This window comes from Musa acuminata, chromosome BXJ2-11 (assembly GCF_036884655.1).
Source record: "Musa acuminata AAA Group cultivar baxijiao chromosome BXJ2-11, Cavendish_Baxijiao_AAA, whole genome shotgun sequence".
NCBI classification, from domain to species: Eukaryota; Viridiplantae; Streptophyta; class Magnoliopsida; order Zingiberales; family Musaceae; genus Musa; species Musa acuminata.
Window position 1 is genome coordinate 19,678,161 of NC_088348.1, and position 26,853 is coordinate 19,705,013.

The 26,853-nt window shown below is 35.6% G+C and overlaps 1 protein-coding gene across 6 annotated transcripts; it reads right to left on the bottom strand.

The window, feature by feature from the left end:
- Positions 1–4,064: 4,064 nt before the first annotated feature.
- Positions 4,065–26,776, bottom strand: LOC135585949 (nuclear transcription factor Y subunit A-4-like). 6 transcript variants are annotated; one of them, XM_065131391.1, is made up of 7 exons: positions 26,334–26,776; positions 25,697–25,785; positions 19,670–20,113; positions 11,127–11,239; positions 10,941–11,012; positions 7,139–7,309; positions 4,065–4,693 (listed from the first exon to the last, which is right to left on the bottom strand). In XM_065131391.1, the coding sequence occupies exons 3-7, from the start codon at positions 19,989–19,991 to the stop codon at positions 4,346–4,348; spliced, it is 1,026 nt and encodes a 341-aa protein (XP_064987463.1). In that variant the 5' UTR covers positions 19,992–20,113; positions 25,697–25,785; positions 26,334–26,776; the 3' UTR covers positions 4,065–4,345. The 6 variants fall into 6 exon arrangements, with proteins under 6 accessions (XP_064987463.1, XP_064987462.1, XP_064987461.1 ...); XM_065131390.1 differs by lacking the exon at positions 25,697–25,785; XM_065131389.1 differs by having other exon boundaries at positions 25,382–26,776.
- Between the last annotated feature and the right edge of the window lie 77 nt (positions 26,777–26,853).

A 26,853-nucleotide genomic window follows, 5' to 3' on the forward strand; every position in this document is an offset into this window, starting at 1 on the left:
GGGAATGCTTGCGTGGGGAGCTTCGATACAATTAGGTCTCCTATATGCAGCTTGTGTGGGGATCTGCTGCCCCCATAGACTTCCTCTCATCGTATAAGGTTGACATGACCTGACACCTGAGTTATGATCTGACTTTGGACAGCCTCCGATACCACTGTGAAAGATGCACCTACATGTATAGATTGCTTGTTTAAAACTACTACATAACCTACAACAACATCGAATTAACACACTATATGCTAATGGATTTTGGAGTCGAGTATTATTGCTATTTAAGAAATTATTCATCTACCCTATATGAAATTTTGCGTTACATGCTAGTTAGTACATGAGCTGAAGGATTTGGTGAATTTGCACTATAGATCTATTTGGAATAATAAGTCATTTACTCTTGTGTTGTTTACCACCATATCTGACTGTGTAAATCAGAATCGAGATTATACGGCACTCATTTTTAGTCTCATATTAAATATGTAAGATTAATTGAGTTAGGTTTAGTAGATCAAATTAATTGTACTATCATCATTAGCCCTCCTGGCTTAAGCATTGTAGATCATCGATTCACATATATCAAGTAAATATATCAATCGTACTATTGAGTTAGGTCTCAGAAAAAGGATAATAGGGATAGAGCTACCATCGAGAGAACCTCACACGCATCCTACTTAGATTTGTACTATTATTAATATCAACGGTATGCTAATGGATTTTGGAGTCGAGTAGTATTGCTATTTGTACTATTATTAATATCAATTTAATGGATAATTATTCGATCAAACCAAATCTTAACAATTGAGATTAAATATTATGTTCATAAGGTTGAAAAGAAACCTTGCTATCGAACAACTATTTTAACTTGTTATTGAAAAGAAAGAAAAAAAGAAAGCAACCTTCATTAGCTTGGTGCCATTGATAGTAGACATTTCCATATCTCAGAACAGTCAAATGAAAGGCATGTATATGGTGTTTTGTCCTCTCCAGTGTTTGATTTAGTAGGTGAAATGTTTTGCATAGTTCTATGTACAGTTTGGTAGGTGAAAGTTTGAAATGCCCTCATCGATATTGCAAAATCCTGTACACAGTTAGGTAGGTGAAACTTTGACTTGTCCTCAACAATTTTCTAATCATAATCCCAACTCTCGATGTAGGAAATCTAGCAAAATAAAGTTTGAGCTGGAATTTAATCTGCACGTAAATAATAGATGTTTTGATCATATATCAAATTTGAGGGATAAATTATAGATTACCCCATATAGTTAATTATGATTAGTATCTTCATTTTTATACTTTAAAAAAGTAACATTGGATCCTTATTCTTACGAAGGTAAAACATTTAATCATAATTCTCCTTTCGTTGTTAATTTCGTTAATGAAAAAAAAATACATGTGTTGTCAAGTGTAAAAAATTCATATGGATAAAATTTTAATTTTATTATCTTTTAAATTATTAATTTTATAGAAACTTTACTTATTTCCTCTTCTCTTCTTCTTTCCAAACTGTTCGCTCGTAATTTGTCATACTTTTTTACTCACTCGTCACACCTATTGTCTCGTTGCACTTACTCACCCGTCGCACCTGCTCATTGCACCTACTCACTCGTTACACCTGCTTTACTTGTATGCTATACTATTATTAAGCGGGCGAGCAGGTGCGGTGGGTGAGCGACGACCGACAGGTGCAACGGGCGAGCAGGAAGGTGCAGCAAGCAAGCTACCGGCGAGCATTTTAGAATGAGGAGAATAAAAAACAGTAAAATTTATATAACATTAATAATTTAAAAAAATAAATTTATATTTTTATTCTTTCCGTTCATACTTTTTTTTACGCGTGCGTGACAATACGTGTGATTTTTTTCATCAACAAAGTTACTGATATAAGAAGAATTTGAATTAAGTATTTCACCTATAGGGACCTCAATACTACTTTTTAAAATATAGGGATCGGGATACTAAACATAGTTAACTATAATAGATAATATGTAATTACCCCCAAATTTTATATTTGAGAAAAATTATATTTTATGTTCATAAATATTTCAATAAATATATTTTATGTTTCTATACATATTTTATTAATAATTAAATATCTTATTCTTTAAATGAGAATAAAAACTTAAATCAAATTTTCATCTATACTTAATACGTAATAAATTGAAACCTAGTGATACTCAAATCAAATCATCCCTTGTCATCGATCATTCAAAGAATTGTTTAGATATTATTTATCTTATATATCTAAATGAATAGATGATATTTCTTTATTTTAATATTAAATAGTCATTATTTTCTTATTTACAGCCCTTTTAAATTGTAACTAAAAGAATGAACTCTATAGTACTGCCCTATCTTAAGAATCAATTTCAAGATTTTTTCACCAATTTTCTAAGATAAAAATGTCTGCATGTATTTTCTGATAACCGGTAATTCCTTTATCATCTCACATATTTTAGAGGTGATAATTTTGGATATTAATACACTATACAAAATTTATATTTATCTTTCACAATGATAAACCTCATCGATATTTATTAGAAAAAATATGATTAATGTCTTGATTGATCCGACGTGATCTAAACTCATATACGCAAAAATACCTAAGGTGTCTCTAATATTAAAAATATCATATTTTGAGATGACTTCAGGATATATCTAAAATGGAAATGTGAGATAGAATAGTTCTCTTGCTCATGGAGTTATCTTTCTTCCTATTTAGAATATATCTTTATACCTTTAAAAGAGGGAAAGATTGTCTTTTTTTATCATAAAATAAAGAAGGAGAATGAGATATAAGATTGTCTTTTTTTTATCATAAAAGAGTTTATGATTATCCTTAAAGAAGTTTGTATTTCTCTTTCTTATAAAAATGAACAAAAGGAAGATTATATTTCTCTTTCTTACGGAAGTGAACGAAAAGAACATTTATGTTTCTCTTGAATGACGATCATGTGTTAACTATCGATAAATTTTTAATTAATATTAATTAGACAACAACTTAAGATAAAGCATTCATCCAATCTAAAAAGTCGAAACATTACCAAATTTGAGCCATATAGAAAGTAAAAAGTAGCAACTATTAATGGCTATACGTAGCTAATAAATACTTTTGTCTCAAACATACTATGGGTGATTTGACATGTCCAAAATCACCTGTTATTCCAGGTGACCTACTCTCTCTCTCTCTCTCTCTCTCTCTCTCTCTCGTCAATGTCTAGTGCAATAATAATAAAAAAAATGAAAATTAGCTCGTGAAAATTCATAATTTACATAAGCTTATAGCTCATCAAACTCGAATTCAACTCGATCGATTTGAATATATAAATAATAATAATAATAATAATAATAATAATAATAATAATAATAATAATAATAATAATAATAATAATAATAATAATAATAATAATAAAGAGACAAGCTCATGATTCGTCATGGTATCAAAGACACGGGATATACAGTAATTTTGCACCACCATTTGCGTGATGGAGAACCCAAACCACCATAAAAGCCAGTGTTCACGCCCCTTCTAATCCACGTATAAAACATAGAACCTCGAGATCAACTGAGCCAAGAGGCAATAGAGAACTGAAACCGAGGAAGACAGTGGACACAATGACCAAGTTTTCCTGCTTTGTCTTGCTCCTCCTCCTCCTCCTCTTCTCTGGTAGTGCAATCTCCTTCCCTCTCTCTCTCTCTTCCCTCTCATCTTTGCCTTCATAACACAAGGAGCTAAGACGAGTATCACCTGCCAACTTACAACACTGACATCCGATACAGGTGACTGGCAAATCTTGCAGATGAGATGGCGGCCAAGGCAACTGCCGACTGATGCCTGGCGCAGGGCTCCGCTACGATGTCGCCTTCTACGTGCCTGAGTGCATCAGACTCTACCATGGAGATGGGCAGTGCCCACAAATAATCCTGCCGAACAAAACTCATCTCCGTCTGTTTGCATCACTACAACTGTTGAAATAGCAAATCATCTTGCACCATTTCTAGCAAGATTATCACAACACAGAAAATAAATGCCTATGATACATATACATATGCATTCTGATGGCAATCTGATATGTTTTCAACTGTCAAGATAAGAACAAGATTTCCAATAACCTGTCAACACTCCATAAAGTTACAACGAGGGTAGGATCCATGCATTTGTTTGAGCAGCTGAGAACATGATCTGATGCACACCGTTATCTCTTCCACTCATGCAATTTAAACAAAGATCTTATACACTCCTACTAAAGTTCGATTCCGTATCGAATGAGATGAGATACCAAAAGCCAAGGATGAATTGCCAGGGAACCACCATGATGAATTGCCAGTTCATGCCCCAAGTTTTATCTCATCGCTAAGACTTGAAGCTCTGAACCACACCGCCCATCATGGTATGTCCGCCTTGTGTGCCCACTCCGACGTTTGAATGGAAATCGGGAAATGGAAAGCTCAAGTGATCCTGCTGTGTTAACATTCTTCCGTTCGTAGAAGCAGTTCTGATGTTGGAGTTGATCGAAGGGGCAGATGAACCAATCGAGCCGCTTCCTGAGTAGAGCTTTGAGCCAGAGTGATCCTGGCAACCTGATATTGCCGAAGTCTGGGTCTGCTTCTGCTGCTGGAGCTGCTTTGTGTTGAGGAACCGTCCGCCAGATCCTCTTGCCCTCTTCATTGCATGAAGGTGGCGAGACTCATGAAGATACGGCTGGAAAGATACAGATAAGATTAGACACAAGTTTGGAGTCAAAGAGAGCAAACACTTGAGAGAAAGTTGGAGTCAAAAAGAGAAAACACTTGATAGAAAAAAATTGAAATTTCAGCTAAGTCAACAACCATCGATTTACTCAGATGTACATCAAATAAAACAGATTTTGTTTTTTTTAAGAAAAAAATTTGACATCCAAGCACGTACAATTATCCATATATACAATCATGAAAGTGACGACATTTAATTCAAATGTTTGCATACAAACAAACCATGCTTGACCTAGATCATGAATTACAAGAACAATGAATGTAAAAATTCATGAAGAATCTTGATAAAGATTTCATATCTTGAAAATTGTTGTGCTGTAAATTTACCGATTTGGACAACAACAATTTTCATACCGATTTATGGCTTACGTATCCCACATACCAACCCGGTGACGAGAGAAACCAATTGCACCACATGTGGGTCTCACATGGCCCTTTTCATCACCAGGCAGATGGGTGATTTGGGCAAGCCATAAGCAAGTAGCAAAACATTTTTTTGCTTAGTTAAGCGAATAACGATTACAGCTTGTATTCTGAAAGCCAGATAAAAAACTTAAGTCACTAGTGACAAGCAACTCAGCATTTGAAGAGCAGAAATATAAAACTGCTGCTTGGAAGTCAAACAACCTTCTGTTTCTATCATCCATTACCACTAAATCAGGCAAATAACAGAACGCATTCTTAAACATGTAAAGCTATGTGTGATCTGGTTGGCAACTGGTTATCCAGGTGGCCCATTAATACTCAGAGATGGGGAACATATAGTGGAAAATTATATTCCTGTACAATCTAAAGCTGCTGATTCCATTACAAGCAAAAGATGGTTCTTGCCAACTATACAGTGGCTACTGAACCATTGTAGGATGAGATAAGAAATATTAGACATTACACCACTGATCAGGAGTTCTGTATACCAAATCAAGCTAAAGGATTCAGCATTAATGAGGCAACTGAAATTAGGATATAGAGAATCTATGGCTTGATGGATTAAGGTAAAGCAGTTCAATATAAGAATTCCTAGACATGCAATTATGTTGATTTTCTTCCCTCGGAACAGAGTAGATGTCATCTTCTCACTACTCCTCTTCTACCTTCACTGAGTCATAAAATTGAAATGAAGGCAAGCTTCAAAACTACAGGGCATGTATTTGCAGTACAGCTTTTCAGCCTCCATTTGCTAGCTCTAATTAGGTTGTTTTTCTTTGATGCCTTTGTTTGCCGTTTGCCGTTTGCTGGGTTTGCTGGAGTTCTGCTTCTTCATCGAACTGGACCAAGAATTGACCACTGGTTTAATACTGACGTGACTACAGTAGAGAGAAAAGAATCTTGCTCACTTCCAAAATATTTTCCTGCCCCTGATCCCTCTCAGTCGAGCTTTTCGTTCATACTTAAGATCAGAAGATGAGATAAGCCGAAAAACAATCACACTTAATGAATTGGACACAAACAAACAAAAGAAACAAGAGATGACCGTATGTTCTCTTTGTTTTCGCCCTGCCCCAAATGATGGTCTCCTAGCTCAGAGAACTACACTTCATATTGGAAGAAAGTTTTCTAATACACTTGGTAGAGTCCTGTCAGCTTAGGGCTGCTTTGTCTATGTGCCACTTTCCAAATGAAAAGAGAGGAGAGCACCTCTTCTTTCTTGTTAGGACTTAGGAGGTCTTATGCTTATGAGGAAAAACACTTCTATTTGAAGGTAAGATCGATTTTGTCTTTAAACTATTACTAAATACGGGCAGATTAGCTTTTAAAGGAACTGGTCAGTACTGTGCCAATGAAATTAGTAAAAGCTAATGTTTTGATTGCTTCTAACACAAGGTTTGGAATGATTACAAGTTTGTAAAACACAGAAAAACTACAATCATGAACAAAATTTGCATCGATTTAATGATAAATGTAGAGCACTACACTGTCAAACTGTTCAATTGGTTTCAGCAGCTGTAGCATACATTTTCCGGACCAAAAGAAATTAGAGGTGCCAGGGATTAGCAAGTAGCTGGTGAAAGCATAGTGTCGAATGGCATAGATGCAATCTATATTTACTTTGAAGACAGTATGTTGATGACACCAAGTTCAACAAGGATTTTTGGTTCTCGGTGCCTTCCTACAATTATGCTGAGAAAGTTTGGACTAGGATATAGCTTGCGTTTAAGAGTTCAATATATTGTGCTCCATTTCTGTGGAGTGGAAAGCTTCCAAATTGTTCCTGTTGATAGCTTGTGAGGGTTGTTAGTCATATAACCATGTAGAGTTAAGCTTTCTATCAACTTGTTTGTGCAATATAAATTTTCTTATTTGTGTAACAAAAACGAAGATATTTTCAAATAGACCACACCATCTGAATCCAAAAGGACAAGAACTTATAAGATATGTTCATTACAGAACTGCATACCTTTCTAGCCTTTATGAGTTTATTTTGAGCCTCCAACTTTGCTCGCAGTTGCCTCCTTCGAAGTATTGCATTATATTGTTTCGCATTGACATAAAGTGGCTCTTCTGCAGAAGGTTGAAGAGGCAGTGGAACTCTACCAGAGGACGCTATTCCCACCATTTGTGGATGAATCTGCAGTTAGAGTAACACAATACACCATGAATTCATATCTTACATTAAAGAAATTACTGGAGGTATGTAGTATATGTTAATAGAAAGAAAAACAAAATCAGCACAATAGAAGAGAGAAAATTCTGAGGTTTGAAATCAATATCTACTTAGTAAGCTTGAAGTACAAAATTGATTTTTTTGTATGAAAAGGTTCCCAAAGACTAAATAAAGTATAAATAACATACAAAATTCTATCTTCACACTAGTAAACTTGGTGAGGCTGCCATTTCTAGTGGCAAGGATGAGATGCAAGAAGTGTAACACCCTAATTTGGTCTCAAATCAAAAGTAAATTAAGAATTAGATTGGCTTATAAGAGGTTGATAGGTGCATTACTGTTACATTTGGCTTAAGCATTTTGGGTCAATGGTTCAGACTCAATGAAGTTAGTAGATTAGTTATCACATTAGGTTAGGTCATGACAATTGATATCAGACCTAATATTGGGCATGGTGAAAAGTTTGAGTAAGAAAGGATTACTCAGGGACACATCAAGGTGTGGAGCTAGAGTCTAGACCCTAAAAACCTTGACCTAACTAACTAAACCTGTAAAAACCTAAACCCTAAACCCCAAACCTAGACCTAACTAACTAAACTTGTAAAAATCTAAACCCTAAAAACCTAGACCTAACTAACTAAACTTGTAAAAACCTAAACCCTAAACCCAGGATTAAAAAAAATGCAAAAAGGAACTGGTTCAATAACCTTGGAACTAGAGATGATGAGACCAGGATTCCTAATTGAAAATGTATTATCTATTTGGAATTTCTTTATGAATAAACAACTTAATCTTGATTATAAACTCTCGAGATTAAATAGTTTGAACCGCTTAAATTTCATCTATAATTATGATTTCCTGAAAGATATAATTATAGCAAAATTCATTGTTTTTTCATTGATATGATGCTATTAATTTGTTATTATTGCAAAATACCATTTTCATTATCATTGAAGATCTTTTGTCTTTAATTTTTTTTGTTTTTAGTCATATATGTACTTCTTTTATCTCCCTGACTTATTTGCTACAAGCATAATATTGATTATTTATATTATTTTGTATTTTGTTCTCTGCTCTGTCATATTTGAAGGTTATTTTCTTTTGGATGTCTAGGTCCATTATATATAAATATTATTCTTCATTCTCTTGACTCTCATAAAATATGTTTTCACTTGTTATTTCTAATATAAAATAGAAAAAACTTATTCCTTTTAGTTTGTATATTTGGATTCCAAATTTATTGACTTTCACATGTATATCTTTATCCTTCACTTATCTCCATCAATGTTATGACAATCAACTCTTACTATAATATGTCATTATGATATGGGAGTCAATTCTTATTATAATATCACATGTATATCTTTATCCTTCACTTATCTCCATCAATGTTATGACAGTCAACTCTTACTATAATATGTCACTATTTTATGACATTCAGTTCTTATTATAAAGTTCATAAGTATATTTAAACGTATTTATTACAATTAGTATGACTCTGATTTCAGCATCTATTGAAGTTAGTATTTTTAGTATTTTATTTCCTACTGCTATATCTACAAATTTCTTCCCTATATTCTATTTTTAGTAATATTGCTCTTTATTTAGTTTCAAAAGTGTATGTTTCTATAATTTTTATATATTCTTGTCTTGATATGCTTAATTGTGGCAAGATTTTTTTTTACATTTTATTATTTTTTTATCTTCTAAATTAAAATACTTTTATCTTGACTTTTTTAAATTTTTTACATAAGGCTTATGTTGACTGACTTCTACAAGTTTTCTATTTCTTTCTAAATTGTCCAACGTTTCTATTATCTTTTTGACTATATAATCTAGTACTTCTAAATATTTAAATGTCTTTGACGTTTAAATGAAAATTTAAACACAAATAATATTTATGAATTTATTAAATATTTTATCCATCTTTTCATTAAAATTCTGCTGGTATATTTTTTAATAAAAAGCATGACTATTCATTCATATAGTCGTAAAAGTGTACAAAATGCCGTTGATTCTGTACCATCTTCCATTTCTACTTACCAAAATCTTTTTCTAAATCAAATTTACGAAATATTTCAGCCTTATTTGTCCTTTGGATCATAGTATCTTGTCATGTTTTAGGTATGTATCAATCAGCCTTTTATGTATCATCATAGTATCTTTGTTAGGTATCAGGTATGTATAATAGGCATTATGTATGTATAATCAGTACCTTTGCATTATAGTAGCTTTGCTAAATATTTTATCATTTAACTTTTCATAATTTATTATCATTCTCTTTTTTCATCTTTTATTTCTGAGTGATTTCTCACCATAAAAGGTTGACATAGATCAGCAACTTTTTATGGTGAGAAATCACTCAGAAATAAAATGTGGAAAAGTTAAAATGATAATAATTTATAACCTCTATAGCAAGAAATCACTTAGAAATAAAATGTTAAAAAGTTAAAATGATAATAAATTATAAAAATGTTGAATGACAATGCAAAAAATGATATATACCTATTACCTATTAAACATGACAAGTGGAGCTAAAATATTTTAAGATTTTGATTTAAAAAGTGACTGTAGGCAAATAAGAATGCATGAATCGACAATCATTTAGTATATACTTTTAGCACTATATGAATGGACAATCATATTTTTTAAATTAAAAATATTCTAGCAAGTATAAAATATTTAATAAGTTCAGAAACTTTATTTGTTTTTTACATTGATAAAATTTTAATCTTTTCAGATAACAAAAAAGCATATAACTAACATTTGGAGATACTATTTAAAACAGTCGAAAGAAAAAAAAGATTCCTTTTAAGTAAATGAAACATGGAGATAATAAAGAAATATAGACTTTCTAAAATTAACAGTAAAACAAAAAAAAATAAAATTACAAGATCATATAGTCAATGCAGGACAATTTAGAAGAAACAAAAAATTTCAGAAATTTGTAGGAATATTGAACTACATAAGACCTTTTATCAAATATATAATCCAGTTAACATAACCATTGTATAATATAAAAAAAAAGATAAACAATTACTAGAAAAAATAAAAAATAAAAGAAAAAATTAAAAATCTAACCACAATTAAGCATACCAAGACAAAATATATATTGTAATGGAGGGCAGATATCAACTTCAGTAATTCCTTCATTTCAGGATTAAACTTGTGTAATCCATGCCACAAAAAACCTCAATCAGCAACCAAACATGATATAATTATGAGAAATAACTAGGAATACAAAAAACATTTTAATATAGATCACAGGATGATGTAGGAATTCTATGCACAATAATAGTCTCAACTTGTAACTACTAAATTTCTACTACATAGGTACAAATTCTCCACAAAAAACGTGCAATAGTTTTTAATTTATCTCTTGTTTTTCTTTCACTTTATTTTATTTCTTTATCAAAATTCCAATACCTTAGCTAAAACAGCAACAGTCCCTTTTGAATGCATACAGAAACAGGTATGAACCAAACAGTTGAGGTTCAAAATGGTTGAGCAATCACATGAATGTTCAACTGCAATGCAGATAAAGGTAACAAGACGTTAACAAATATGTAACTAAAAATACCATTGGTGAATTTACCATAGCATGTGGTCGGCACAACGCAAGGATACCACCAAAGTATGGGTCAGCACAAGGGTAAGGCACATGAGCCTGCACATGAAAGAGGACATCTCAGAAGCATATTGATCAAATAAACATGCAATTACAAAGTGTTTGAAGTAGCACATTGCACTATGAGCTCCGAGACTATGAATAGGAACTTACAAAAGACTGGCTATAATCCAGTTTTGGAAATGAAAATGCAGTTTCTGAAGTTCCCAGAGATAAAATGGGCTTCATATGACCATCAACCAAATTCTTGTATGTATTACCAACACCTAATGAAGGACAACTATGTTAGAAGGTTAAATAGTAACGTGTCTATCTGAAAAGCATTCATATCAAGAAAAAAGAACCCTCTCATTAAGATTGCAAATATATCTATTTTTATAGTTATATACACATGCATTCAAAATGAGAAACAGGAAGGTTGTTCATTTCCATCCTGTGTAAACAAAATTCAAGTTATGAAAATAGTCTTCTATTTATAGAGTTACGTCGATGTATATCAACTCTCTCTAGACTTTGCATTGGTAGGATCTTCTTCACTAGCTTTGCTACCTTTTTATAATACAAAGTAACATAGACACAATAAAAATCACTGTCAATAACTAGAAAATAGTTTTTTTATTTTAGCATCCAGCAGCAACCTCTAGTGTGGCACAACCGAAGTTTATGTGGTATATTATAGTTCATACCATTGGCATCTTTAAGTATGCAAAAGTATGTGTAGGATATTCATGGACTTCATCTTGTCTAATTCTTTTATGATAATAAAGAAAAAGTAGTAACAATTTCATTCAATTGGAAATCCAGACTTTATCCCATAAAGTTCTACCACTTTGATAAAAAGAAGAAACAAATTAATAACAAAATCAACCAAAATTCAAGAACGAACTTATAAGAAAATAGTAATAATATACATGTCTGTTAGGACTCTAGCTAGGAGAGTCCTAATTGAGAGAGACATTCATGTAAAACCTACCTAAGCCGACCCCTATTAAGAGGTGAAGAGGCCGGCTAAGGTTACGGGGTTGTTTCTTAGAGAAGAATTAGGAGTTGTAAAGGAATAGAAGTATTGAGTAAGAGTCCTATTAGGAGTTAGGGTTTAGAAGCCCTATAAGTAGCCATGTATTCCGTCTCTTTTCATAAGCAATAGATGAATCTTTTCTGCAGCCTTTGAGCAGCAATTTGGAGGGAGGAACCCCTATAGAGTTCCAAGGAGGTCGATCCCCTATAGAGATCAACCCCAAGTTTAGAATCTGCAAGGGTTCTAACACCCGGTATCAGAACAGCGTTCTTGGCGTCTCGCTGCCCTGCCACAGCCATCCATCAGCCCTCTACAACTGCCCAAAGCAATTCCCACAATTGCTTAAAAGATCGTCGCCAAATTCCGCTGTCATCTCCACCACCGCAGATCATCCTTTGATCTCCCCGTGAATTGCAACAGGCTCTGGTTTCCTACCTTACTGCTGCTGCAATTTAGTTATTCTTATTCGAAAATTAAAAAAATTATTCATATATTGCTGCATAAACTTTTCGTCACAAAGTTTTCATCTCTACGACGAAAGATACATTGCAGAATTCCAGCCGCATAGCATCGTCTGTTTGATCTTGCTACTGTGTTTTTTTTATCCAAATTTCTACGAAATTTTTATGACATCTTTGACACTTCCTAACAGCAGATTTTCCTTTAGTTTTGTCAAAAAATTCTCAATATAAACCATTGATCTTCTACGTCTAATCCGTTATACTTGAAAATCTGCACTGTAAAATTTTAGCCGCATAGCACTATTTGTTTGATCTTGATACTATATTTTTTCTGTCCAAATCTCTACGAATTTTTTATGATAGCTTTGACACGTCCTACCAGTGGATTTCCCTTTGATTTCATCGAAAAATTCTCAATATAAACCACTGATCTTTTACGTCCAATCTACTACACTTGAAAATCTATGCTGCAGAAAATTTCAGTCGCATATTGTTGCCTTAACCCATCTATTTGCAATCTTTTTTGAACGAAATTTCTTATACACTTCATAGATCATCTTAGCTTCCATTTAAGATTGATCTATTGAGGAATTCATCTCTAAAAACGATTTTGTGTTGCTGCAAATTTTCGTCGCAAACCGCTGAAATTTTTCGACGAGAATTCTACTATCGCAACTTGTACCAATTTACTTGTTGTTATTGCCAAAATTTTCTTGATTAAATTGGACATCCTTGCTGTGATATAAACTGAGATATTGCTATCAATTCCCTCCTCAAATCTCTCAAGTTTTTGGTGAAAATTTTGTCGAGAAACCGTTGTTTCTTCGACGACAATTCTGCTCTTACAAGATAACACAATTCTGCAACAAAACTGCCACTGATTTCTATAAAACCTTTGCTGCCATCTACCACAGATCTAAAACTTTCATCCACAGCCCTAAATTCGACCAAGTCACACCCTCAAACTGCACCCAAAACAGCCACAAAACAAGCCTGAACCGCAGCCTACATCCACCAATCCACTAACCCTTTCAACCATCACTTCTCTCAACCTATACATGCCTTTAACCCGACAACAAAAGAGAGATCTTAACATCACAGATTTGGAGGCATACACTATGGCATATGAGGAGGTAATCAATGCTAAATTCGAAGCCTTCGAGGCGCGAATGGAGAATAAGATTCGGACTCTCTTTACCAAACTCAGTTTGGGCCGACCACCAAGCCTGAAGAAATCACATCAAAGAGAGAGCTCTAACTAATTGCACCAAGCCCGAAGAGATGACTTCCAAGGGAGAGGAGGTTCTATGATCGATCATAACTATCCACACATGAGGATGGACTTCCCTAGATGGGAAGAAGGAGACCCGATTGGTTGGATCTCGCGCGTCGAGCGATATTTTTGGTACCACAAAACCGCGGACGCATCTATGGTGAAAATTGCAGCTATACATCTTGAAGGGGATGTCATACAATGATTTGACTGGTTTGAATACACTCATGGAGTCCTCTCATGGCGACAATTCAAAGAAGGACTGCTGATCCGCTTCGGACCAACCGATTACGAGAACATTGACGGACAATTAGCAAAGATCCGATAAACCTGCATCATTCAAGAGTACCAAACTAGGTTTGAAAGGTTATCTAATCAAAATCGTGATTGGTCTAAAAAACAACTATTGGGGACCTTCATTGAGGGCTTGAAGCCAGAGATCCGAGGAGAAGTTAAAGCGCGACAACCATACACGCTTGTGGTAGCCATCTTTTTCGCACGACATCAAGAGGAGCGATTGAACCATGAAGCTCGAAGGACTAGGGTCGCTCCTCTGTTGAATCTCGTATTTTGATGATGAAACCATTTGATATGTGTTTATGATTTAATTTGCGTTTTGAGTGATGCAGGATGCTTCGATCAGAATGAGACAATTAAAGCAGGAAAATCATGTTGTGCTAGAGGAACATGTCAGAAGATTGAACATCGGACCGGTGGATCGGTCAAGGTATCGACAGAAGGTTTCGTGCCGTGGATTCGGGCATCGGGCCAAGAAGAGCGGGTATTGCGCCAAGAATATCAAAGTTGCGGAGTCAACTGGCCGATTAGGCAATAGGCCGCAAGAGAGGACGATGCGCTAAAGAATCGAACGAAGCGTCGTAGACATGCCGGACAACTTGATTATTGCTTTGTATTAATTGTCTCGATCGAAGTTTTGTTTTACATATGCAGGATTAACTACGATAGCTTGAAGACATAAAGCAAGTCTACATGAGTCAAGTTCGATGGGTGTTAGAGAGTCCGAAGATTCGTCGGAGATGCTGCCGGAACCAACCGAGAAGAAATCAGGGACTTGTCGGAGTTTTCGAAAGACCGCCGAAGAGATCGTCGGAGGTTCGCGGAGATCACCGAGAAGGCTCGACTACTCGCTGAACTCACCACAAGATCGAGAGCCTGCTGGGAGTCCGTCCGAAGAAATCCGAGGGTGTATCGGAAGTCTGTCGGAAGTTCGCCGAAAAGCTCGCCAGAAAACTCGACGTTGCCGGTTAAAAACTTGCTTAGGACTATCTCTTAAGCTCGTAGTTTGCATGTAATTAGGGTTAGGATTAAGGGTTAATCCTATAACCCGGTTAGGGGCCAATTGAGCCCGAATTCGGACTGGTTTAGGCCAAGTTTGGAGCCCAACCAGTGAGCTGAAATAGTGTAGGCGGTGGCACTGCCAGAATAAGCGATGGCACCGCCCAGAACCCGAGAGTTAAGCGGTGGCACCGCCGGACTGAGCGGTGGCACCGCCAGTAAACGGTCAATATGATATTGACAAGCGGTGGCACCGCCAGCCTCGGAAACCCAAGAGAATTCAAAATTTGGAGCCCAAATTTGAATCCTCTTGGGGCCTATAAATACCCCTCAATTCTCAACAGAGAATACAACCTTTGAAGAGTTAAAGATTGAGATAAAGTCTTAGCAAAGTCTTTAGCAAGTCTTGTTTTCAATTGCTTGAGTGTTCACCTCCCTCTTTCTTTTTGAAAATCTGTAAGAGTGTGAACCACTTGTAAAAGGTTGTAAGAGGGGTATTTGTCCTTCCCCTTCAAAGTGATTTGCTAGTGGAAGTTGGGAGCCTCATCGAAGAAGGCTTCGCAAGTGGATGTCGATCATTTTGACCGAACCACTTTAAATTGGTGTGTTCCTTGAATGTGTGAGTGTTTACCTTTCTTAAACCGTTATTTACATAGCAGCAAGCTTTTGGTATTTATCTTCTCACTTTACTCGAGCTACTTTCACCAAGTCATTCATCGTCGAATCGAAATCTCTACGCATTTACGAAATCGTTTTCAAACTTACGAGTTTTAATCCGCTGCACTAATTCACCCCCCCCCCCCCCTCTTAGTGTCGCTCCGATCCTAACATCCTCGACCAGCAATACGGAAGCCCTCAGCCCCCCCTACTGTCGACTGAGTCCCTGCACCAAAGACAAGAGAAGAGCTTCGGGAACGATATGCAAAGGGGTATGTTGGCACTACGACGAGCCGTGGAGCCGTGAGCATTGTTGTAGTAAAGGGAGACTTCTTATGATTGAACCAGTAGAAGAAGAGGTCATTGAATATCTAAAAGAGAGCCTTGAGCATGAAGAAGAAGATGTGGAAGAAAAGCCACAACCGACTGACGTTACGGTACACACACTAGCTGGCTACTCAAACCCGCAAAAGATGAAAGTTGGAGGCCTTCTCAAACAACAATCGATCACTGTTCTCATCAACACGGGCAGCACTAATAACTTTCTAAATAGTAAGGTTGCAGCTCGGATGGCACTCCACATCGAAGGTTGCAGCAAGTCCGATGTAAAGGTCACCGACGGCAGAACCCTAAAGTGCGGCCAAAGATGCCCGCGGGCGAAACTACTGCTGCAGGATCAAGAGATAATTGCATATTTCTTCCTCCTCCCTCTTGATGATCATGAGGCCATGCTCAGAATTAAATGATTGACAACATTAGGAGATGTTTCTTGGAATTTTATGCAACTAATTATGAAATTTTACAGTAAGGAGAAACAAGTGATACTGCACGAGAAACATGGGGGCGACGTAACGACGATTTACACACAACAAATGGAGAAGGTTTTGCATAAAGCATGCAGCAGCTTTTTGGTACAACTTAAGCAACAAACTGAGAGCCAATAGAATTTGAAGATCCAAACCTACTTTCTTTGCTTGCTGAATTTTCAGATATATTTGATGAATCGCACAACCTATCACTTACCCGTCGGCATGATCATTATATAATGATTCTTCCAGGCAAACCTCCAGCAAATACTCGGCCATATCAGTATCTACATCTCCAGAAGGATAAAATAGAAAGGATTATAAAAGAGATGCTCGAAACAAGAGTTATTCGGCCAAGTTGCAGCCTCTACTCTTCACCGGCGCTACTTGTACACAAGGACGGAACATGGCGAATATGCGTTGATTACCGAGCTCTCAATGGCATAACCATCAAGGATAAATACCCTATTCCAGTAGTAGATGAATTGCTAGATGAAAGGGAGCACAAATCTTCACAAAGCTGGACCTTCGATCCGGGTATCATCAAATACGAGTGTGTGAAGAAGACATACCGAAAACCGCCTTTCGAACACACAACGGCCACTACGAATTTTTGCTTTCTTCAACAAAAGGTAGAATATCTTGGGCATATCATATTAAAGGAAGGTGTGATGGTGGGCCCCTCCAAAATAGAAGCAATACAGAACTGGCCAACCCCGAGGAACATAAAATTGCTACATGGCTTTCTGGGTTTAATAGGCTACTACCGCAAGTTCGTGAAAAACTATAGAAAGATCAGTGCACCACTTACTTCCTTACTGAAAAAAGATATCTTCCAATGGTCGGACAAAGCCTCCGCTGCCTTTGACAAACTTAAGGCAGCCATGACGACGACGCCAGTGCTAGCACTACCAGATTTCAGCCGACCCCTCATTATTGAGGCTAACGCATCTGGAGTCGGAATTAGAGCCATTCTCATACAAGATGGTTGACCACTCGCATACACTAGTAAGGAATTATCTCCCTCCCATCAAAATATGGCAACATATGATAAGGAGATGCTCGCCATTGTGCACGCAGCAACGAGGTGGAGACCCTACTTGATCGATCGACGATTTTAAATTAAAACTGACCATAAAAGCCTTCAGTTCTTTTTGGAGCAAAAGATATCATCCTCTGAGCAGTAAAAATAGGTAACAAAACTTCTTTGATTTGATTATGAAATAACTTACAAAAAGGGGAAAGAGAATGTTGTTATAGATGCGCTTTTGCAACTACTCGAGCAAACTGAATTTTTTGCCGTTTCACTTTCGACCAGCGACTTCCTTGAGGATATTAAGATGGAATGGCAGGAAGATTCGGAGACTAGTAAGATCATAAACAAATTGGAGGAAGCACCAAGCTCCATGGCTCATTACAATTGGGACTCAAAAGAATTACGTTATAAGGGACGCATTGTGCTTGTGACAAATTCTACTTGCATCTTCATAAATAAATTTTAGACAAAGTTATTCCATATGCAAAATACTAAATTGAAAAGGAGTACGACAAATCACCCACAAACAGATGGCTAGATGAAAGTTGTAAATAGGTACTTGAAGACAAAGCCACCCACCAAATATAACTACTCAAGGAGAACTCCAGACCCAGCCAAGTGTCATTATTGATCGACGGATCGTGACTCGACGACAACGACCCACTACTGAAGTGCTAATACAGTGGGCGAACTTACCAACAGAAGATGTCACTAGGGAGAACTATGACGACTTAAAGATCAAATTCCCAGAATTCATGAATCGTCAGCCTCGAGGACAAGGCTGATTTGAAGAGGACGGGTCTGTTAGGACTCTAGCTATGAGAGTCATAATTGAGAGAGACATTCATGTAAAACTTACCTAAGCCAACCCCTATTAAAGAGGTGAAGAGGCCGGCTAGGGTTAGGGGGTTGTTTCTTAGAGAAGAATTAGGAGTTATAAAGGAATAGGAGTCTTGAGTAGGAGTCCTATTAGGGGTTGGTTATAAGTAGGAGTCCTATTAAGAGTTAGGGTTTAGAAACTCTATAAATAGTCATGTATTCATCCTCTTTTCATAAGCAATAGATGAATCTTTTCTACAGTCTTTGAGCAGCAACTTGGAGAGAGGAATCCTTATAGAGTTCCAAGGAGGCCGATCCCCTATAGAGATCAACCCCAAGTTTAGAATCTACAAGGGTTCTAACAATGCCTCCTACACCAGTTTTCCAAGAATTATACTGCATCATATTGCATTTGATATTTTTGACTTCACAGGAATTTTTAGCTGTTTACAGTTAGCATTTTGATTTCTTTCAAGTGTATAAAACAGACACATACCAACTGTAGAAGAGAATCTTATAGTAAGAAAATAGAGGCCGATCCCCTATAGAGATCAACCCCAAGTTTAGAATCTACAAGGGTTCTAACAATGCCTCCTACACCAGTTTTCCAAGAATTATACTGCATCATATTGCATTTGATATTTTTGACTTCACAGGAATTTTTAGCTGTTTACAGTTAGCATTTTGATTTCTTTCAAGTGTATAAAACAGACACATACCAACTGTAGAAGAGAATCTTATAGTAAGAAAATAAGACATTCAATAATTAAAACAATATTAAAATTTTATAAAAGTTATGATCAGTTAAACCTATTGGGAAGCACTTTTGAATCACAAAAACATTATAGAGCTTAAGTAGACCTCTGTCAATGGCAACTATCAAGCTCCCTATCTAGACTCTGAATGTCCATAGTGGACTAGAGGAACCATTAGCAACTGAGTCAACATTTGCATCAGGAAAGAAATGAAAGTGAACCCATCAGGCAACTACTCAATCTGGCAGAATAAACATATGAATCATTGGCAACATTGAAGGTCAAGCTCATTTCACAAAGAAAAGGTTTTTTTTCCTCTAGATTATTTTGACAAATTAGACAATCATCAAGTCCAATGCTCAATATAAATTATAGAACAATATGGTCATTTAAGAGGATCCCTTGAAAGGCATAACGAATAAGATTTTCTAAAGTAACATAATGCAGCAACAAAATAAAATTATTAACTCAAAGGAAAGCAAACTTAAATTGATGTTGATAATATGATTTTCACACTACCCAAAATAGCATGTTTTAGTGGTAAAAAAATGACTTCAAATTATTTTAATTTATACCAGAGTTTACTGAAATATGTTGCTCATGAACATTGTCTTCACTTGTTCCTGATGCTTCTTGACGGGATTGACCAGTGGACTGAGTTGATGAATCATGGTCAGATATTGGATGGCTTAATTGCTTTACTTGGTTGCCATCTTTTGCCAAGAAACCCATGTTCATATTCAAGTTCTTGGAACAAGAAGACTGTGGAGTAATTGCACTACTAGAATTCCAACAAGTAGGATCGAACTCACAGGTAGATGTTGAATAGAGTGAACTATTCTGTGAACTTTTAATGCCAATGTCTTGCATTTCAGATGAATTTGCATCAAGATGCATATCTCAATTCCATAGATAACCAAGTCTGGAGCAAGTAAAATCTCTTTCTAGTTATAAGACCTAGCTAACATTCACTAATAACAATAATCGCTATCGATGTGCTGAAAGAGAGATGGGAGCACCTGAAAGCAAAACATATACCATGTAAATAATTCTCAAAATTATCTCATAGCAATTTTAAGGATAAAAGAAGAAAGCATAACAATGAGATATTACTGGTTGTAACAATAATAATTTGTTGTATAAAGTTTATACATGACTTGTGGAGTTATTGTACTCCATTATCATGTCATTGACAAGCGTCCATAATGCACTGTATACACTATATTTAAACAACTATAACCATTATGTACACATCGAAAACCATGTAATGCACCCAGCTTTTTAAAATTGACTTTAAGTTCACATAAAGTCATGTTTTCCATCAAATCTGTATTTATGGTAGATTGCATGAACATGATCACCATGCACTTCATCACATCTTGGCATAGCTGCACATGTCAGAAAAAAGGTTGATATTTATAGGTTGAAGTGTAAATTAAGTTTAACACGGCAAAAGGACTGAAGTTGAGCTAATTCTACAATCTGAGAACATAAAAATAATAAAAAAGAAAACCACTAGCAATTTGTGAATATCTGATACAAGACTGTAGGTGCCAATCTAAGCCCAAAAGCTAAGCCAGATTATACAGTAGCATACAGGCAGTGAGATGTTAGTATCTACAGAAACCTTCAATAATTTTATTCATATTACGTGTTGGCTACCCTGGTAAGCATCCAAAAGGATCAACACTGAATCCATGCCAATAATTTGCTTCTATCAGATTTTGGATGAAAAGCATATCATATTTTCCACCAAATTGAGCAATATACCCCAGATATCAAGTCATTCTGATCGTAGTTGACTTCCTCAATTATACCCATCGTCATAATATGATAATAGCTGAAGTGGATATGATCAGCACTTCATTAATCACCACTACATAGAGTGCCAAAACCTTCATTTTACAAGTGTTAGGAAAAATTTTTGAAGCAGGTTGAGAAAGATAGTTTTGTAATATAGAAGAGTTGCTTTTCTTGAAACCTTTATGGACCTTTGGTATTTTAAGTTTATTCCGAACTCTTAGAAAACGAAGCATTTTAGGTTGTCCATACCTAACAATCCCATGAATAAGCACAATTAAGAATTTTACTTCAATTAAAATATTCTTTAATAGCTTCGGAATCTATAACTTCAAGAATATCCCAAGCATAAGAATGTCCAATGACTAGAGCAAAGCATCTTATATTTATTTATGAGCTCTTAAATTACTTTAGTGACTACAAGCATCTCAAATATGAGAAATCTCAATGGTCACAGATAGCATTTTCTTTCTACCAAGTTGAATGTTCAAAAGGACATGATTCATCTAATTCTATATTTGGTTCTCACATTTTAATATCTACTAGAAACTATGAAAAGACATGCCCTCATGCCATTCATCATATGCATCAAACTTCTGGAGAAAGCAACTTCACAATACATGAGAAAAAAACTTGCATTCCCATATATCAATCTAAATTTTCTAAGAGATGGATCAAGCACCAAAGGCCTTTATACAATTCCATAGAATGCTTCCTCTTAAGGACAGAGGTCAGCTTCCATGTCCAGCACAAACTCTTATGAAGAACCTTGAAATGTGTTCTTGAACTACATACCATGTGAAATATTATAATAGTTTCCTCCTAGTTTGTGGTGGTAAATTCTAATTCCAACATGTGCATGTTTTGTAGTAGTAACATCTAAATTTAGTGTGTACCCTTTGGTAAATGTCATCAAGCTCTTACCAACTTCTTTATAATTAACATTAAAAGCTCATTCACCTAGTCATATTGAGGTAGCTTTATACAATTAACTAAATGTACTTATTGCTGACATTCTTACACCTAGGGAACAAGTCTTTACATCTTCGCATAAGCAGCAGTAGATACCAATAGAAAAAAACTTATAAAAAATATGCAGCACATATGCAAGTTTTCTAGTTACCAAGTTATTAAATAAATAGGTGACAACTAAGGATAGGTTTGGGAACATATTTGCATCTTAATGTGCATTTGGAGAAAAAAGTTTGAGTGAATGTGCAGTTATGGAATGTTTTGAGTTCTTGATAAACAATAGATTAACGTTGTTTTTTAAATGTGCATTGACGTGAGTGTTGTTTGGTAAGATTATATTTCAAAAGTCCATTGAATATTATGTGACAAATTTACCCTTCTAACATTTTTAATATTTATTCAAAAGTGAATATATCTTATTTAAATGAATAAATATATAAATAAATAAATTTATGTAATCTTACAAAAAAAAATTGATGCCCCAGATATAGAATAAATAAATAAATGTAAAAAAATTTGAAAATAAATAAATAAAATTGCTAGATCTTTTGTAATCAATGTTTGGATGTAAATCTTGGACTTGGCAGAGCAAGCGCCCAACGAAGCAAGTGGTACGACGAATAAGTGAGAGGAGTTAACGACGATAGAAATCGAGAGAAGGGGAGAGCAAAATGAGGGTTGGGGTTTCTATTATAGAGAGATAATCTTGTAATTTTAAGAATGTCATAGGGTACTTTGGAAAATTTTAAAAAAAATATTAACATCCCACAAATGTCGAAATGATAATGCTACCCTAACGTAGAATCAACATTTGAGCATTTATAATGTAGCACTCAGGCCAAATATGTTTAAAATGTGCATTGGGCTATCAATGCACATTTCAAATATGTTTCAAAAAGTACCCTAAATAGTATTAGATTAGAAGGTGGAAAACTCATTCCTACATTTATGTGCATTATGTTTAAAGAAATACTATAATCTAGTTAGTTGATGATCTAGCAAGGTAAATTACACATTAATCCATTTCTACAATATTATTGCTAAGTAAAATGTACACATCTACATTAAAATAAAGCACCAACAGCAAGGATCTTTAACATGTTCGAATTAGAAAAGCATTAAGCATCTCATAACAATCGCCAGAGGATGTCAAATAGGTCCATTAAAATTTCCAAGAACAAGTATCTTTTGACATATCCATGCATCTTGATTAGTTTTCTCAGATTATCTAGCAGCAAACATCATCTTCCAGAAAAAAAAAAACAGTGTAATATTCTCCAGCATAGCCCTCGATCAATCAAAATCACAGCCTCCATAGCAAATAGTTATGAATTTTAATGACATACACTTCATGCAGGGACCTGGCACCATACATGATCATCTACCAGAAAAGTGACAAGTGTGCATTTAGGACCATTGTAAAAATAGAAACTCAAGTTCCAAGGGCACACTATTTTATGATGACATCTGAACAATGATTATAATGATTCTAAGATGGAAACACTGTCCGTCATTTGCTGCACATTAGTCATGCAAGATATTTGTTCATTATTTGATAAATCTATGGTTGCTTAAACAACTTTCCCAACCCCATCCCACATTCAAAAAACAAAAAGAAGGATTGAAAAAAGAACTTATTCGAATGTCAACTAAATATGTTGCACAATCTTCTAGACTCGAAGTCACCCCACTCCACAGATTTCTCCTTATACTTTTTACAAAAGATTAGAAAAATCCATCTAGTAACAAAATAAAACTATAAAATGTGGTGTTCAGCTTTATTTTTTTCAGCTTTATAATAAAACTATAAAGATCAAAATCTTCTTCAGCTTTATTTTTTCACCTTAAGATTCATCAAAATACAGTATGAAGTGTGGTGTTCTTCCACCATTTCGAGATGAAGATAGATGCATTTATATATACTACCTCCTTTCACTTGCAGCAAACAAAAAATATATGCATTTCTTAATCAATCTGAGGTCACTCAAACACAAACAAAACTGTCAAAAAAAAAAAAAACAGAGAATAAAGAACTTTTAGATCCCTAATCTTTCCACTTCACAATTACATGAAAGCCAGAGATTCTCATTTTTGGCAAAGCAATAAATGTGCAAAAATCAACTGATCTGCCACTACAATCAACTTCACTTGTTCATTCTAAAGAATATTCATTCATCGAGATTCAGAAGCAAGCCCCCAAATCTCTTCATGTCAGTCATAACATAAAAGGAATAAACAGAAGAAGAGCAAGCATTTAACATAGACGAGATTCTCTTAGTAGGAAGAAAGGCTTGCTGTTCTCCAGATTCAACAGTATTCAAAAGGATGAGTTTTAGAGCCATAAGTATTTGGAAAATCAATATAGTGTAGTTTACTCACATCTTGGTGAACATTTTGTCCACCCAAAAAGAGGGAATTAGTACTAAATGCATCTATTTCTCCCACTTTGCCCAAGAATTTGGCATGCCTATTTCCATTTACAGACAACTTTTTCTTCACAGGTGGAAGGGTCTTGATCACTAAAAAGGTGATCGTAATCATGAGTTGAACCTCTACAGTATCAATCAGCTATAATAAAATGGATAATCTGTCTATATATGCAATTCAAGCATCTGAAAAAGTGTGCCTTCAAAATATGCAAGCCAGAGCACAAAACTAAACGTTTCAACAATGGATCATTGAAGAAAATACTACTTAGACAGGTTTTTGAGACAAAGAAAAGAAAATATCATGCCATATCCATATAACAAAATTGTATAATTTTCCTCATCAATAGATCACAAAAGTAATGCCAAGTAAATAAGTAATCAACAACTCCATAAAGAACAAACACCATCAAAAGACCAAAATATTTCTAACACATCGCTTCTCATCCAAGAACCTACAACCTAATGGCATGCACTCCCAAAACCTAACAGGTTTCAGAAGAAATATTCACTTTCAACAAGAAAAGAAGAAGAAACCAAGTAATCAATGATTTCAAATAACAAACACCATAACAAGACCAAAAGAATACTAACTTATCACCTCTCTTCCAAGAACCCATAATTTAATGGCATGCGTCTCAAAACCAACAGGTTTCAGAAGAAATATTCTCCTCTCGACATGAAATGAACAAGAAACGATGCAATCAATGATCCTAAAACAACAAACATCATCGTATGACCACAAGAATACCAACCACATCACCTCTCATCCAAGAACGAGCGAACTAATCGTATGCAGCTCCAAACCCAACAAGTTTCACAAAATGAATCTCCTTCCAACAAGAAAAGAACAAGAAACCAAGCAACCAACATTCCCAAATGAACAAACACCATAAGAAGACCAAAAAAAACACCAATATATCACCTCTCAACCACGAACCCACGAATAAATGGCGTGTACCCCCAAAATAAACAGGTTTCAGAAGGGATAAACTCATTTTGAAAAGAGAGGAACAAGAAACCGAGTAATAAACAATTTAAGAAGAAAAAACATCGACATCAGACCGAAAAGGAAACCAACCACATCACCTTCCATTCAAGAATCCACAACCTAATGGAATGCACTCTCAAACCCAACAGGCTTCAGAAAAATAATCTCCTTCTGACAAGAAAGAAAAAGAAGTTCAGCAATCGACACTTCTGAAAGAACAAACACCATAAGAAGACCAAAAAGATTTCCCACGAATAACCTCTCGTCCAAGAACCCACAACCTAATGGCATGTACTCCTAAACCTAACAGGTTTCAGAAGAAATCTTCTCCATCTAACAAGAGAAGAACAAGAAACCTACTAATCAAAATTTCCAAATGAACAAACACTATCAGAAGACCAGAAAATACGAACCACATCACCTCTCGTCCAAGCAGGAACAACCAAATTGCATGCACTCTCAAACCCAACAGGTTTCAGGTTTCAGAAGGAATAGTCTTCATCTAACAAGAGAAGAACAAGAAATCAAGTCAACTACTCCAAATGAACAAACACCATCAGAAGACCAAAAAATACCAACCACATCACCTCTCATCCAAGAACCCACAACCTAATAGCATGCACCCCTAAACCCAACGGGTCTCAGAAAAATAATCTCCTTCTGACAAGAAAAGAACAAGAATCCAAGTAATCAATGATTCCCAAAGAACAAACACCATAAGACCAAAATACACCCACCACAATCACCTACTAAGAACATGCAACCCCAAATCCAACAGGTTTCAGAAAACCAATCTCCTTCTTTCTACAATGAAACAAAAATACATATAAAAACTAGTCTTTTGAAATATCCGCTACAAAACAAACCTCTTCTCCAAAACATCCCAACGCCAAAAAGCAGTACACAAACAGAATCAAGAACAGGCCCTTAGAAATCAAACAATTTCAGCTGACAAGCGACACCTCCAGTCATGAAGGCATCTGAGTCGAGGCTGAATGATCAAAAGAAGAAAAAAAAGTCACAACAAAGTCATCGGGTCAAGAGCATAACCTTCAGGAAGGGAACATGTCCCCTTTCCTGATGCCCGTTCCTCCTTCTGCCTCCCCTCCCTCTCCTCTTCCTCTCTCTCTCTCTCTCTCTCTCACCCCCTATGGATGCTGTAAAGCTTTCACTTGCCAAATATACAAAAGCATCTGCCTCGTTATCAACCTTTCTTTATCCTTCAAAACAGTAAAGATATAAACAAATCTTTCTCCACTTCCAACGCCAGACACCTAGCCGCCTCTCTCTCTCTCTCTCTCTCTCTCTCTCTCTCTCTCTTTCTCTGCCCCTTCCTTTCCAAGACTACCCAATGTCATCTTGCCCTTGGCTAATTACCCAAGACTGGTGTTATATCATCGGTATCACTCTCACTCGAACGTCTTGCCCCATAGCAACCACACGAAGCATTTCGCCGATGACTAATGCCCACTGCTCGCCTGGCTTGCATGCTCGAGACCACTCCTCGCCCCCCACCTCCCCCCCCTTCACCAAGTCGAACTCAGCTACAAACGGCCCTTGGTTTCATGTT